Source organism: Vigna radiata, chromosome 3 (assembly GCF_000741045.1).
Source record: "Vigna radiata var. radiata cultivar VC1973A chromosome 3, Vradiata_ver6, whole genome shotgun sequence".
NCBI classification, from domain to species: Eukaryota; Viridiplantae; Streptophyta; class Magnoliopsida; order Fabales; family Fabaceae; genus Vigna; species Vigna radiata.
The window spans coordinates 12,469,122-12,486,419 of NC_028353.1; the positions used below are offsets into that span (position 1 = coordinate 12,469,122).

A 17,298-nucleotide genomic window follows, 5' to 3' on the forward strand; every position below is an offset into this window, starting at 1 on the left:
TTTGATGTATATCGAATTTTATCAACCACTCTTGATTCTTAAGTATTATCAATTACTCTTGTTTTCCACTAGTCTACTTGATTATTATGAGTTTAATCATTCCTGATATCTATCCTAGACAAACTGTCTAGACTATTTAACTCAACTGTGTTAAACAATACAAGTGTTTGAATTCACTTTTGAATATAAACACAATCGGTGTTTTGAATACAAGTACATATTGAAATAACTCTCAAAGAGAGAATATATTTAATATAATGAAATCTGAGAACTTGTAAAGTTCTTTCTCTTAAAATGAAAGGTTATAGATGATGTAAGCTTGGATCTCTCATTTTTATTGTATATTCTTCTTTTTTCTCTTATGTGAGTCCTCTTTATATAGCCAGTCTTTTTCGAGAGATGACTGTTGGACACAAAGTTGACTTTCCGATAGACTTCACAACCTTTTTAGGTCGTTAGTCAAACTGAGGTCTATGGTGTAGAGTGGCAGAACTTTATAAACGTTTTCTTTCATAAGTAGCTTATACAATCTTTATAGCTAAAAACTTTGAGGAAGCATTGCAGGAATGTCTTTCTATCTCTCAATGTCTTTCTGTTCTTTGTGTAGAGCTCTTGAGTAAAGTTGGTGTTGTCATTACTTGCATAGGACAAGGAGAGCAAAATATAAAGCAAATGAGCAGTTTTTTGTACAACATTAAATATTTTAAAGTGTTGATGATCATAAAGCACATTGTGTGTTTAAAACACTTTGGCACATGTCAACATCTTTTGAAGGCAAAGTGTTTAATGTACTAGATTTAGATAATATAATCTTTAAACGCTTGCTTCATAAATTGTCTAAGCTACTTTACATGGTTTAGTAGAGCTAACTTTTAAATGCTTTATCATTTGTTCAGATGATATATCTTTTCTTCAAACACTATAATGTTTAGACAATGTTACGAGTTCTATAACGTTTAACACTTTTTGTGTCATGCATTAAATGCGTTTGAAATATCAGATAATCATATATCATTTGATAGCGTTTAGGGTTTTATAAATGATTTGTTCTGTCAAATGCTTAGTGCCTCAACACGTTTGGATATTAAATCTTAAACATTAGTGTTTAGCTCAGTGTTCACTTGGATGTTTTCATTATGTCAGACACTATTTGTTGTTAGATATAATTTACTTAAAACACTACATTCATTATAAATGTTTATCTCATTCAATACTTTAGAAAGATAATTATGTTTGATAAACACTTATTTGATTTAGTATTATTCTTTAGCCCATACAGTCGTTATAAACAATATTTCATTGAGTATTGTTTGTTAAACTTCAGAACATGAGTTGTTAAATAATCTAGTATCTTTGAACGATCTTGTCTTAATAGATTTTTCACATGACAAGCTTTTAATGAAGAGTTTTTTTACAAATGTAGTAACCATGTGTTTTTTTCCTAGTGGAAAAACTTTTGTTAAAGTGACTTTCTACATGATACTCCAAGAGTGAAAAGTTTTTCTAAAAATTAGAGTGTCACATGTCTCTCCTTCACCAAGATATGATTTTTATGGTTTGGTGCAAGATAAGAGTGTTTTGGTCTACTTTAGAGACACCTTCATCTAATTATAAGTGTCTCTCCCTTATAAACCCATTTTGATATTAGTAATGAAATGCTACCAAAATTTTAAGTCATTCAAACTTGTTTCGAAAGTCAAGGTTAGAGCATCTCATACGGTTTTCTTTTGTCATTCTTCTTTAGAGTTGGGTTAACCTCTCAATAGAACCATCAACCTCCTTTATCCCACCAATAACATACCAAAATCGAGAATAACCATTCCCATAACTTTTGTGTCATTTCTATCACTATAGTTTCATCTTCTTGTTTTGACTCAACCTAGTTTGAGAAAGAACCTATCATTAAGTTGTACTCAATTGAAGATACAATACTTTGATACCATGCTTGACAGGATCATCCCCTTGTTGGCATCGACAAATACATCTCTCACCGGTTCCTTGACTTCTACGCTAATAACTGTGATGCTTGTACGAGAATTCCTTTCCCCAGATCATTCGATAACATAAATTGCTCATTAGTCTACGACTTATGACAATCATTGGGTATTACTTTTGAATGCAATGAAGCCAACTAAACTCGTTGATATTCAAAGTAGTTCATTTTATGTACCTTATCTTCGTGATGTTCCTAAATGGACCTCTACTGATAATTCACTCTAGATGATAGAATTACTCGCATTTTCATTGCAAATATGTATACCATTGTTGATTATATTTATTACTGTCGTGTAATATGACAATCAGACATTAATTCGCGCACAGCTACACATAAGATTTTAATTTTACATTGATTAGTTATATGGTCTAAACCTTTATTATAACAATTTCAATTATTATTTCAGTTTGTATGAATGGTTTGTTGCTTTAATATTAAATGTTCAAGTGTGGTACCATTTCAGAGAACGAAAATAATCACAAACACTAATTCTCAATCTCTTTTAGTATTATTATGTATCAATGTTTTTCTCAATGGAAACCTCTTATTGATAAAATATTGAGGAGTGTTTTGATTTTTATTTTTAATTTTTATCTTTTAATTAAATACAGGAAATGACTATTCATATAATAAGGATTGAATGCAATATTAGTGGTTATTAAATATTACTTATTGAAAATTATTATGAAATGTAGAGAATCTTGTTTAATTCATACACACTTGTAATACAAATGGATGGATACATAATATATAAATTTAGTAAAAGAGTTGACTTTTCTCTTTGTAAAAGTTTATAGAGTTGAGTTATAAGACCCTAATTTTGATATTATTAGGATAACTAGTGATCAACCTTGTGATTTCTTTTAGTATATCGTCAATATTTTTTTTTCAAATTGAATATCAAAACGGCGAGAGGTTATATATATATATATATATATATATATATATATATATATATATATATATATATATATATTCTTATTTGTATTTTTAGAATTATGACAAGTATTGGTTAAAATGTTTTCCAACCTAATGACTAACACAAATTGTTTGTTGATGAGTTTGTTTCATAAATGGAGAAGAAATTGAAATAAAGTTTTGAGGAGAGAAAAGGAAAAAAAAAAGAGTTAAGGTATAAATATAAAGAGAACATGTTTGATAAATATTAGAAAAGACATGTTCATATTGGAAAAGAAAATTAGTGAATAAAAAGAAATAAAAGAGGAGATGTTAGGAGAAATAAAGTAAAAAGGATGAGTTGAGAGAAAAAGAAAATAAAAAGGAGAAGTTAAGAGAAAAAGAAAATAAAGATGATGAGATTAAAGAGAAAGTAAATGAAGAGGAGGAGTTAGAAAAAAAAGATTAAAAACAATATAAGAAAGGGGAGAAAAAGAAATAAGCGAGAAAAAAAAAGTAACTAATAAAGAGAAAAGACAATAATAAAGATAATGTTTTTTTTTTTTTTTTATGATTGTAAAAGTATTGTTACTTTGTCCATTCAATAATGAAGGAAAGGATTTTTCATGAGATATCTATGTAACAACTCATCAATTGGCATTAGGTACCAATCAATCAACTATTTTTGTTGGGTGTGCTTACTTGGGAGTGATTGGGGGAAATAATTTGGGGAAGAGTCATTGAGTGAATTTGAGGATAATTTTTTTTATGTTTATTTTAGTGGATTTGGAGGTAATTGAGAGTGGATTTAGAAGTAAAGTTTCTGAGAATTAGTGAAAAATTTTGATTGATGTGACAATTTTAAAAAATTTGTTTAATTCGTAGAAATTAAAGATTACCAAAATGCTCCTAAGTATTAAAATGATATTTGTTAATGTTATATTTAATTGTAAAAATGTTTATTGAGAGTAAATAATTAAAAATAATTTAAAAATAAAAACATAAACCTTACATAAATTTAAAAATAAATCTAAATAATTATAAAAGTTAAAAAAAAATTGGAAGTTATCTAAAATATTACAACCACTGTTATTAGAAGTGGTGAATCAAACCTAGAAATACCCCTGAGGCCCCCCAACACCAAAATCACCATGCTCCTCCTTCAAGCCACCAATCAAATGAACAACACCAGACCAACAAAATCAATAACCCCTGATCCAAACAACAAACCCTCCCCTCTCGTAGCACTACCTCACACATCAGAACACCAAATATGAAGGTTGGGAAACGAATATGAAGGTTTGAGAACCGAATACGAACACAATGGGAGAAGTATGGGAACTGAATATCAGCACTCGTAACCGAATACCATTGCTTCAGAAATTCTTCATCCCCTGTAATCGAATATTGCTGCAAAGTAACCGAATATACCTGCAGTTCTTCCTCTTCAAATGCTTGGAACTGGTCTTCATCTTCAACCTTCAGCCATCAACGTCATCTACCATAGACAAAGAAACTTTGTCTTCCTCATCTACAACCTGTAACGTCAGAAACCAAGCCAAATTTTCCAAAAAGTCTTTGTGTAAAACTAACCTCAGACTTGCTCTTCAATGCACCGAACACAAATTATTATTATTATTGCTCTTCAAGGAATCGATTTTTTCATATGTTGGAGTTAGAATTATATAATATGCAGAGGGTAGATTAGACATTGCATGAGAAATCCTCGCAAATCTTTGTACTTCAGCGGGTGATGAAAAATTCACCAATCTTTCAAATCCGTGCCTTTCCTTCCTCGCGATTCGGCTCAAGTGAACATGCATTTCTTCGTAATTCATCGCCCTCAAACAAGCATGAATAGTCCTTTATGTTCAAGTGAACACATTCTAGTTCTAAAATGGGAAAAACAATATAAGTAAATTATTTGGTCCCAGTATCATCATATTTTTCTTGGAAACAGTGTACTCATAACATTCTGAGGATAAATGTACTTGATTCTTGGAAAAAGTATACTCATAACATTCGAGGATGAATGTACTTGAAGAAGGAGGGAGTGACATGATCTTGAGAAGTGTTTTGAATTTTCTTTGTAATTTTTATCTTTAAGGAAATAATGATTCATATAATGCAAGAAAATAAATTAAATCGTTAAAACAAGAACTGATGAAAAAAAATCAATTAAAACATTACTCAAATTGTTACATTCTTCATTAGAGTTGTCATTGTCTTGTTCACGACATTTGTAAAGTGCTTTATTTGTAAATAAAACTTGTCAACTTCATTTCAAACACAAGAAACTTATTTATATTTTTTATCCTTTTGAAGATTAAGGAAAAATAAAATTAAAAATAAAGATGATTAGAATAAGTATATAAAATCACTCACGTTTGCATCAATTATGTCTATTAAACCCACGTTTGTAATAATTACTTTTACTCAATGTTCCTTTCTATCTTCGTATAACTTCTCTTTTGATTTTGTTTTGTGAATACTTCTTTAGATAAATCGAGTTTTCCTCCTTCATAATCATCCTTAGACTTTGTAACTCTCTTCCCTTAAGTTCACCATTTTCAAATATTCTATTTAACCTTCTATTCATTGATCTTTCCCCAACTTTTTTGTTTTCTTTAGTTCAACTATTTTTCTTTGATACTATTCATTGATCTTTCTCAAACTTTTTTGTTTTCTTTAGTTCAACTATTTTTCTTTGATACTATTCATTGATCTTTCTCCAACTTTTCTGTTTTATTTAGTTCAACTACTTTTCTTTGATACCCATATCATTAACACACAACATACACATATATACACATATATGAAAGAGATTATGTTACTTCTAAATCCTCCTAATGCAAACTCTTCCATAAACCTTGATCCCATTATAGACAATCAAATGGTTGACTTTTTATATCTATATTATAACCATACCTTTTAACACTTAAGTCATTCACTTAATTATTTGATAAAAAAAAAATTATACTAAGATAATATAAATGATTAAAGATTAAAAAAAAGTGAAATTCTTCACTAAATATAATAATCACGAGACATTAATTATTTATAAAAATAAAAAATTTTATAAATAATTTGCACATGTCAAATGATTCATATCTTACACACCAACACAACATTAGAAGATTCACTTTTGATTGAAAAAACAAACTAAATCATATTTTCTAGTTTCTTTTAATTATAAATCTATTTCATTTCAATTATATTTTTTCCATTAAATTCCATTTCTTTCTTTCTTATACCTTCTACTAAAAAAGAACTCATTTACCTTATTCTTAGTTACAAACTTGTATCTTTATATTTAAATGTTTCCTTTCTAAATATTATTTCATTTATTTAAAATGAATTGTTAATTAGATGTTTCTTTTTAGGGTGTCGAACTCTTATTTTTGTTTTTTTATCTCATTTTTGTTTTTGATGTTATGTTGGATGATTCATTATTAAAATTCACGGAATTCTGAATATGTAAAGAAAGTATGTATACTTAGTTAATAATTTAATTTATTATTTTGATTATAGAAGAAATTTATTTTAGAAAAAAACAATTATATATGTTTTATGAAAAGAAATGCGATATATAATTACGCGTGTTAGAAAAATGAATTATATATGGAGAAGATGAGAAAGATGAAAGAGTTGCTCCATTAATCTCAAATCGTGGGGCAGTGATAAACTGAATAACAATCTCTCAATTCTTTCTATCTCCAAATGAAACCCTAATCAACTCGATTTTCCGATCTCGATAGCGCGATTCTTCTACGCTCGTCTTCGCTCTTCAACTGTAAGTTCACTTTCCCAATTTCCTTCACTCCCTCTCGATCCACCATATCAGCTTCACGCATCTCTTCAATTTCTCATTTCAATTCACAATCTTTTGTTCTTCTTTCTATTTTCCCCAAAATTAATCTCGAATCTGACATATAAATCTCGGATATTTCTCTCCCTTTTACCCTAACTTTTCAGGTGCAAAGATCCGGTACGAGCGTTATCTTCACCATGGATGGGAACAAGGACGACGCGCTGAAATGTTTGAGAATCGGTAAAGAGGCGTTAGAAAACGGTGATCGTTCACGCGCGTTGAAGTTCGTGACGAAGGCGCGCCGCCTCGACCCCACGCTCCCCGTCGACGATCTACTGTCCACGATCGAGGCGGACACAGGGGATAAGTCTCCTGCCAAAGAGGCAGCGGCGGAAGGTACCGTACCCCCCGATCAGCCTTCTCTCAGGCGAAGGGCGGCCGCTACCTCGGCGGCCACGGCGGGGTCGTCCTCCGCCTCGTCATCTTCGGCCACTTATACCGAAGAGCAAGTTTCAATTATCAGAGAAATTAAGAGGAAGAAAAACTTTTATGAGATATTGGGATTAGAGAAAAGTTGCACTGTTGAGGATGTGAGGAAATCTTATAGGAAACTGTCCCTTAAGGTTCATCCCGACAAGAACAAAGCCCCTGGCGCTGAGGAAGCATTCAAGGCTGTGTCAAAGGCGTTTCAGTGCCTTAGCAATGAAGAGAGTAGGAGAAAGTATGATGTTTCCGGTGAAGATGAATCGGTTTACGAGCAGCGTGCCGCGAGGCCAGCTGCTAGGGGTTATAATGGTTACTATGAGGCTGATGTTGATGCTGAGGAGATATTTAGGAACTTCTTCTTTGGGGGAATGGCCCCTGCAGCCAATTTTGGAGGATTCAGTTTTGGACCAGGTGGTTTCAACGGCTTCAATGGTCACAGGCCTGCTGAACACGCTTCTGGTGGTTTTAATGTTCGTGCTTTAATTCAGTTGTTGCCGGTGCTACTGATTTTGCTACTAAACTTTTTGCCTTCGTCGGATCCCTTGTACTCGCTGTCGAAGAGCTATCCTTATGAGCATCGTTTAACTACACCAAAGGGTGTTAACTATTATGTCAAGTCTACAAAGTTTGCTCAGGAGTATCCGCCTGAGAGCGAAGAACGAGCAACTCTTGAAGAAAGGGTGGAGAGGGATTACTTTAGCGTTCTTCGCCAGAATTGTCATTTCGAGTTGCAGCGCCGCCAATGGGGGTATATCCGGGAAACACCGCACTGCGATATGCTGCGGAAGTTTGAGTTGGCGAATTGATAAGTGGAATCATAATCCTTATTTTTATTATTGTCTTACCTTTTGATGTAGATGCAACAGCTATTACTTGTTTGTGATATTATAGAATGTACAATTTATTTTTTTCACTCTGATATCAGTGAAGCAAGTTTACAATAAGCCAGCTTCTTTGTTGGAATTGTTCTCTCAAATTTCATCAACTATCTCCCTGATGAATTTTTTGTTTACTTGCTGAAATTATTTATTACCTGAAGTATAGTATGAATGCATTGGATCAATTGTGTACTTACATTTGTCTTTTGACCGGAGTGTATTCCATGCTAAGCGGTACGCTAAGTGGTAGAGTAAATCTGTAAGTATTATTTTGCTATAATTCCTTGATTATTCGGTTGGTTTTATTGCTGCTAAGTGAAACTTTTATATATTACGTTAATGCTTTAGCTCTAATACAGTAGAATGAATGGAAGAAGAGAATGGGGGCGAACAATAGATAAACATATGTCTGGAGATGGCAAAAAGAGGAAGGGAAAGATCGACAGGGATTAGCTTAACGCTTCCGTGATTTTACATCTTCATCAAAAGGAAGTGTTTAGAGGGTGCGAAACACTGGCTGAAGCAGGTTGAAAGTCTATGCTTTGAAGCATGATTTTTGGCATAAACACCCAATTAACAAATATCTCTTTTATTGTCTTGCCCGTATGACTTGATCACTTGTCACTTTTCAATTTCTTTCTGCCTCCATGGGTAGACACCCCAAGGGTTCTCAATTCTTTTCAATTCCTAGTACGTTAAGTAGCTATCTACCCTTCTTTGTTTCCTTGATACTTGATAAGTGGAAGCTCTTTGATTGAGGCATTAGTGGAGGCATAGTTGGGTGGCTAAAAAGATTTGACAAAAGAGAGTCGAAGGTCTATGGCAATGAAGAACCATCTGCGGTTGCAAGTTTTTAGTGATAAGATCTATAGCTTCAATATCATCATGGATATAAAGTTTCACGTTCTTAGGGACTTGGTTTTCATTGAAACTATGCTATGTTCATCTGTGTATGCGATGGCCTGTGTGGGGTGTACCTTGTTTGGGTCTGCATGATTGAGGAGAGCCAGAACTAGGCCTAATAAAGTTTGACAATGTAGTATCTTTTTAAATTTGATTATGTTAGTCCGTGTCCTTTTCAAATTCATTAGGCTCAGAAGATAATAGCCAATTTTTCATTTTTTCTTTCCTTCTGTGTCAATTTTTATGGCGGTCTGGCTGGCACTGTGGAGTTTAGCTTGCAACATTTGGTGAAGAATATCATGTGTTTGTAATGTGTCCTGACTTGTGACATAAGTACTTAAACCTGAATCATAAACCGTGGGGTCACTAGGGCTATCTTCTTATTCTCTCTCGACATTTTTCTAAGGATCAAAGTCTCATTATTACAACCGTAGGTATATCAATCGAGACCAACCAGGCTACAGATTAAAATATACCCAATTTCTTAGTTTATTGGAAATTATTTCAATGAAAGTTTTAATTCCTGTCTTCCTATTTATAATTAAAGTTAATATTTAGAGAATTGGCCAAATGGCTTGTCAAGAGCCTATGCCTTAATTTATATTTGACGTAGATTTGGTTTGATTGTAGATAAAATATTATTTTTAAAATGTATAAACTTAACGGCTTATCATTTGTTTTAAAAGCTAAATTCAAAGAATTATAACTTAGAATTAAGTTATATGTAAGTTGAAAATTAAAAAATTAAAGAAAATATAGCGTTTATACTAATTAATTTATGTATAACTTAAATAAATAAGTTAATATATATTTTTTCTTGTAATTTTTTTTACGAAGTCTGTTTTACTATTTTAATGCAAAAACCTTAATGATATAAATAGAAAAATGTCATGAAGAGAGAAGTCATGACTGAGGCTTGATAAATTTAGGATGTTTCTTAAAGAATAGAAATTTTATATGAAATTGTATTTAATGTATTTTTACGTTCATGCGTAAACATGTAAACTTTAAGATAATGTTTTGATGTAAAGCTTCTCAACTAGCAAAAAAAAAGATTTGAAATGGTTCTTTTCTTAATTTCATATATAAAGAAATCTTGTAAGTTGAATAAAGATAATAAATTGATCAAGAGTTGTTAAAATATTGTAAAATTTGTTGTTCAAAGCTTTATGTGTGCCAAGCTTTACAAAAATACTTTCCATGTATGTTTAGTAAGCAAAGTATTAAAGCTCTCTATTCATGGGAAGACATATTTCTCTACCTTGTGAGAAAAACCTAATTATCTTTTAGATCATTCTCTATCCTTACAAAACTCTTAACTAGGAGTCTTTCTAAAAAATACTCTAGATTGTCTTGTCAATAGTGGTAATTGTTCCACACAATACTTAGATTTCAGTCGAAAGTTATGTTTTAAATAATACTAGGAATTTTTTTGCTTAGAGAAACACTATATCCAAATAATACTTAAGTTGTTTTAAGCATATTTAACTTGTCTAGTGAAACTTGATCAAGATCTTAACATAGTTTGCATTTATAGACAAATCAATGTAAAAAATTAGACTTCATATTTTCTTTCCTTTAGCTTGCTTTAAATTGCATGTAAAATATACACTAACAAAAGGAGAATTTATAAATGAATAGTAGACGCTTTTACAAATTGTATATCACATTAGTGTCATCATTGTATTAGATGCAACTTTGCGATTTCAAAAAGTTTTAATACACCATTCTACATCCCCTCCCATCTTTGTGTGTATTTGACTTGTTTTGCACAATTACTAAAGACTCTCTTGGACCTTCTATTAATTATAATGTATTTGTTTATTTACTTTTGATGACTAATGGCTTTTACCATTAGATAAAGAGTTTTCCAAGATTAAATTATTTTTGTTTTATGCACTTTTTGTCATTCTCATTCTCTTATGTGTCATACCTTTGTTGGTTCTACTCAAATTCTTGTAACTTGAAAGAATTTTATTTCACTTCTTATCACTCTAGTATTGAATTGTTATTTTATTGTTTTGATACACATCTTTTTAGAATGGTATCAAAGTAGTTTGGTTAAATGATTATTTTTCTTTTTTCTTGAAGGATATAAACTCAGAAAAAATAACTTCTTTTAACGGAGTAAATTATTACTTGTGGAAGAAAAAAAAATGAAGTACTTGTTATATGTGAATAAAATGTCTCTTCCATCTTTGGTTTACAAAAGTCAAATTCCATGTCTTTTAGGGAATGAGACTTTGAACACTACTGAGTTTGTAGTGTTATTGAAATTTTCTTTTTGATAAAATGTGTTCAATGTTATTTTTTATGAGAGACGTGCAAGAGCTATATAGGAGAAGCTTGAACTTTTATATATGCTTATAAATGAAGGAGCAACAAAGTGTAGTTATTATATTGTTAGTTGTAGTATTTTCAATACAAAGGAAGTTAAGAAATTTCTCAGGAAAGTAAATTATGGTATGGACTGTGACGTGTTGCATTGGGGTTGAAATTGCTTGAATATATAACTTAAATTAGGGGTGATGCTGATAATTTTGTGAAGTTTGTATGAAAGTTATTATAAGAGTTTTGGCTTATAAGAGCATTTAATAAATAAGGGTGAATTTTGGTGATTTTATGGTTGAGTTATTACATTGTGTTTGATTGAATTAATGTCTTCGTAATTGTGATTATAATAATTTTATTTCTGGAAGGTTATAGCTTCAAGAAATTATCAACATAGAAAAAAATTTAAGTAAAGGTTGTCTAGTATATAGAATTTATTTGATTCTACATATAATCGTATGACTGGAAAAGAAGAATCTGTAGAAGAAGCTCTAAATTATAAATTGTTGACTAAAAATTTCGGAGCACCACGAGAAGTGATATAGAATAGAATTAGTCTGTTTTTGTGAATTTGATTTCTAAATGAGTTTTTCAACATTTGAGACTGTAATATTGTTAAAAGGGATGAAAAATATTTTTTATTTTGTTTTATTTTGCCTACTGGTTAAGTTTGGTTATGAGAAATCGAAATGGGTCTTGAGATGTCTATAATGAGTGGAAAAATCAGTGTGCTTGATATGCAATGATTTTTGTGATGTATATGTAAAAGTTGAGATTTATAAGATGTATTGATGTGATCCAACTACTATTATGAATCTTGTATAAGTAGAGTGTTTGTGAGACAGATAGAAAATGTTTGATTATGCTTATTTGATGAACTTGTTTATAGAATTGAATAATAAGAGTGATTTTTTTTATAGGATATAGGTATTACTCTATGTTTGATTGATTGAATATTGTCAATATATAGTATTATGATTTAACTTATTATAACGGTATTGATACCATAATTTTATAGTTCAAAGAGATTAGGACATAAACAATTAAAAGTGAAAAACCTTTTCTAGTAATCAATTATAAGGAGAGTATAATAAATTATCAGTGTATTATATATTTGTTATCCTATTTTAGTAATGGATTGCATATCGAGTGTAATTAATTATAAACGTGAACTTTTCAAGAATCTATGTTAGAGGAATCTATGATGCCTTTATATCTTAATTTAAAATGATGATTGAATTGAATGGTGTCGGTTGATGTATGCTTGTTTGAAAAATTGATGTGATAACAATAGTTGAATTAGTTATTTTTAAGGAAAAATGTTAATTTAGGATGAGTCAAAGTGTATTAAAGGGAATTTGTTATATGAGACTATCCTAGTTTCACTAGTATCCAACGAAAAGATAATTGGGTGATGAAAATTAAAGGAGACTCCACTTGAGAAATATTATGATATAAAAGAGGATCATACTTAGGGAACTAGTGAAGTTAACTTTATCATGACTTGATGAATCATATTGTTTTATTTATGATATAGGTTTTGGAAGAGGAATGAGGTGTAAGTATGACCCAGACAGAAGAGTCTATTCAATACATTATTGTGTAGTTTGAGATACTTTGAGTGTTGGCTAATATCTCGTATTTGATTTGACAAGTGTGAATTATTTACACTTTAGGATAGTTTATATAATAAATAATGTTATTTGAGTCACTTGGGATGAGATTTGAATGAACTGATTGGATAGAACCACTTGTGAGTTCATATATTGGCCTTCGCATAGAATATTTACTAAGGAAGTGTTTGAGTATCAAAATATGGAGACAAGTTAATTAAAGAACTTATATCATCTCAAATATGAGTTAATAATATTGTTATATTACTATATCATATATATTAGCTTTCTGTATTTTAAATGCATTTCTTCACATATACTAATATGTGAGGAGTGGTAGAAACAAAGAACGGTGTTAACACCAGAGCTGAAAACAGTCAATGAAGGTTGTTCAGAACTGCCTTGTTAGTTGCATGATTTTAGGAAGATTTAAGATTTATTTATTTTAATTAGTGAATGGCTGGGTCAGTGGGTCAATTATTTCCTATTTTGTAGGAAAGTTATTAGTAGTGATTGCTAGAATCACGAGATGTGATCTTCTAGTTAGTTATTTATTTATGTATTTAAATTAAGTTGCATTCAATAATAAAATATACTTCCAGCCAGCCAATATTCTTCTGTTTTTATTCTCTAAAAACCTACAATTGATATCTAGAGCACTTTTTCTTAAGGGACCCATAGAATGGAAGGAGAGTCAACTTCCTTTCTAGTAGCACTTCCCATCTTTAATGGGGAAGACTATGATATGTGGGCTGTAAAAATGCAGTCTTATCTAGAGGGACTGGATTTATGGGAAGCTGTGGAAGATGATTACACTGTTCAACCGCTGCCAGAGAATCCTACCTTGGCCCAAATAAAAATTCACAAGGAACAAAAAACAAAGAAGGCAAAGGCTAAGTCATCTTTGTTTTCTGGTGTTACAGAATTGATCTTCCCCAAAATTATGACTCTTAAATCACCAAAAAAAATTGGATTTTTTGAAGGAAGAATATGAAGGAGATGACAGAATAAAAAGCATGCAAGTGTTGAACATAAGGAGGGAATTTGAGATGTAAAGGATGAAAGAGTCAGAGACAATCAAGGAGTACTCAAACACGTTATTGGGCATTGCCAACAAAATCAAGTTGTTGGGCAGCGACTTTGCGGACTCCAGGATTGTTGAGAAAATCCTTGTGACAGTGCCAGAAAGGTACGAAGCGTCTATTGCCTCATTGGAGAATACAAAGAATCTGTCCAAGATTACTTTGGCAGAGGTGTTACACGCTTTGCAAGCCCAAGAACAACGCAGGCTAATGAGAGAAGATCGTGTGGTTGAAGGTGCACTCCCTGTCAAGCATCATGATGTCAGAACCACTAAAAAGAAAACTTTCAAAAGGTTTCAACCAACAACTAGTGAAAATGTTGCTCTTAATAAAAAACAAGGTAAGGGTAAAAAGAAAAATTATCCACCTTGCCAACATTGCGGAAAATTGGGTCATCCACCATTTCGCTGCTGGAAAAGACCTAATGCAAGGTGCAGTAAGTGCAATCGGATTGGTCATGAAGTTGTTATTTGCAAAGCAAATGTCCAACAAGAAGCTGAAGGTGATGCACAAAACGCACAATAAAATGAAGACCAACCTTTTCTGCTACCTGTTTCTCCAGTAGCAGTTCAAATGAATCTTGGTTGATTGATAGCGGCTGCACAAACCACATGACCTATGACAAAGAATTGTTCAAGTGTTTGGACATTACCGAAGTCAAATGGGTCAGAATTGGAAACAGTGAACAACTTCCAGTAAAAGGCAAGGGTTTAATAGCTATAACAACTCACATAGGTACAAAAACCCTCTCTGATGTCTTATATGTACCTAAAATTAATCAAAACTTGCTTAATGTCGGACAATTACTAGAGGAAGGGTTCAAAGTTATCTTTGAAAATAAAGTTTGCACAATTAAAGATCCAACCGACCTTGAAATGTTTAAAGTCAAGATGAGGAGCAAGAGTTTCTCATTTAATCCAATGAAGGAGGAGCAGACTGCATTTCCAGTAACATCAAGCTCAGTCAATCTTTGGCACAAAAGGCTGGGTCATTTCCATCATTTAGGAATGAACTACATGCTGAAAAATCAAATAGTTTGTGGAGTTCCTTCCTTAACAGAGAAACCATTCGAATGTGAGGCTTGTAGATTCGGGAAGCAAACAAGGAAACCATTCCTTAAAAGTAGTTGGAGGGCTAGTAAAAAATTACAGCTAGTTCACACTGATGTTGCTGGACCACAAAGAACTCCATCCATAAAAGGAAGTCTTTATTATATTATTTTTATAGATGACCTAAAAAGAATGTGTTGGATTTTCTTTCTTAAATACAAATCAGAAGTAGCTGCAATATTCTGGAAATTCAAAGCATTTGTTGAAAATCAAAGCAATTGCCATATTCAGATCTTGAGGTCAGACAATGGAAAAGAGTATATAGCAAACCAATTTCAACAATTTTGTGATGAAGCTGGGATTGAACATCAATTAACGGCCCCTTACACTCCTCAACAAAATGGAGTGAGTGAAAGAAAAAATAGATCAATCATGGAGATGGCTAGGTGCATGATTCATCAAAAGGAATTACCAAAAAAGTTTTGGGCTGAAGCTGCAAATACAACCGTGTTCATACAGAATAGGCTTCCAACACGAGCCTTGCACAATCAAACTTCTTTTCAAGCCTGGTTTGGTTTTAAACCTTCTTTGAACTTTCTTAAAGTATTTGGTTGCTTGTGTTACTCACATATACCTCAGATTAAACGTGATAAGCTTGATAAAAGGGCTGAAGCGAGATTATTTATTGGCTACAACACAATTTCTAAAGCTTATAGGATTTTTCAACCTCAAACTGGAAAAATTCTAATAAGGAGAGATGTGCATTTCATGGAAGATGAAAACTGGTGCTGAAGTGATTCAAAGAAAAATCAGAACACTGAATTTGAGGTTGAAGACACTGTAGATGATCCACCTGTTAGAGGAACAAGGTTACTCTCTGATATCTATCAAAAAAGCAATGTATCATTGTGCAATATAGCTATTTGTGAACCTGCCAGTTTTGAAGAAGTTGTAATGGAGGAGAAATGGTTAGTTGCAATGCAGGAGGAGCTGTCCATGATTGAGAAAAATCAAACTTGGGTGCTAGTTCCAAGACCTTATGACAAAAATGTTATTGGGGTGAAATGGGTGTTCAACCCTGATGGTTCTGTAAACAAGCACAAAGCAAGGCTTGTTGTGAAAGGTTATTCTCAAATATTTGGGATAGATTATTCAGATACTTTTGCTCCAGTAGCAAGACATGATACAATTAGGCTACTACTTGCCATTATAGCACAAAAGGGGTGGCAAGTATTTCATATGGATGTCAAGTCAGCTTTTCTTAATGGTTTTCTGCAGGAGGAGATTTATGTTGAACAACCAGATGATTTTGTTATCAAAGGACAAGAAGAAAAAGTCTACTTGTTGAAAAAGGCTTTATATGGTTTAAAGCAAGCTCCAAGGATGTGGTACAACAGAATTAATGATCATTTACTGCACTTGGGCTTTCAAAAGAATGTATCTAAAACTACTCTTTATGTCAAACAAGATGGTGCTGATACTTTAATTACTTCATTATATGTTGATGATCTCTTGATGATAGGAAACAATCTAGAACTAATTGAAGAATTCAAGCAAGAAATGAAAAAAGGTCTTTGAGATGACAGATCTTGGTCTTATGACATATTTTCTGGGCATGGAGATCACTCAAAAGAAGAATGAGATTTTTATCTGCCAGAAAAAATATGTAAAGGAGATTTTAAAGAAATTTCACCTTGGTGAATGCAAACCAATGAACACTCCAATGAATCAAAAAGAGAAGCTTATCAAGGAGAATGAAACAGATAAAGTTGATGAAGCTTATTTTAGAAGTTTGATTGGGTGTCTAATGTATCTTACATCCACAAGGCCTGACATCTTATTCCCAGTTAACTTGCTGTCAAGATTTATGCATTGTGCTAGTGAATTGCACTTGAAGGCAGCAAAGAGAGTTGTAAGATACATCAAAGGAACTGTCAATTATGGAGTTAAGTACTACAAGGTACAAAACTTTAAATTATGGTTTTTATGACAGTGATTGGGCTGGTAGCTTGGATGATATGAAGAGTAATTCAGGGTACTGTTTTAGTATGGGTTCAGGTGTTTTCTCTTGGTGTTCCAAGAAACAAGAGGTTGTAGCTCAGTCAACAGCAGAAGCTGAGTTTATTTCAGCTATAGTAGCTATGAATCAAGTTATTTGGTTGAGGAATATTTTAACAGATTTGGGTATGAAGCAAGATAAATGCACATAAGTTTTTGTTGATAATCAAGCAGCAATTTCAATCTCACATAAT

At 32.0% G+C, this 17,298-nt stretch overlaps 1 protein-coding gene across 2 annotated transcripts; it reads left to right on the forward strand.

Annotated features, from left to right (window-relative positions):
* Positions 1 to 6,516: 6,516 nt before the first annotated feature.
* LOC106758021 (chaperone protein dnaJ 49) lies at positions 6,517 to 8,191 on the forward strand. 2 transcript variants are annotated; one of them, XM_014640910.2, is made up of 2 exons: positions 6,517 to 6,587; positions 6,868 to 8,191. In XM_014640910.2, the coding sequence occupies exon 2, from the start codon at positions 6,902 to 6,904 to the stop codon at positions 7,994 to 7,996; it is 1,095 nt and encodes a 364-aa protein (XP_014496396.1). In that variant the 5' UTR covers positions 6,517 to 6,587; positions 6,868 to 6,901; the 3' UTR covers positions 7,997 to 8,191. The 2 variants fall into 2 exon arrangements, with proteins under 2 accessions (XP_014496396.1, XP_014496395.1); XM_014640909.2 differs by having other exon boundaries at positions 6,521 to 6,686; positions 6,869 to 8,191.
* The last annotated feature ends 9,107 nt before the right edge of the window (positions 8,192 to 17,298 follow it).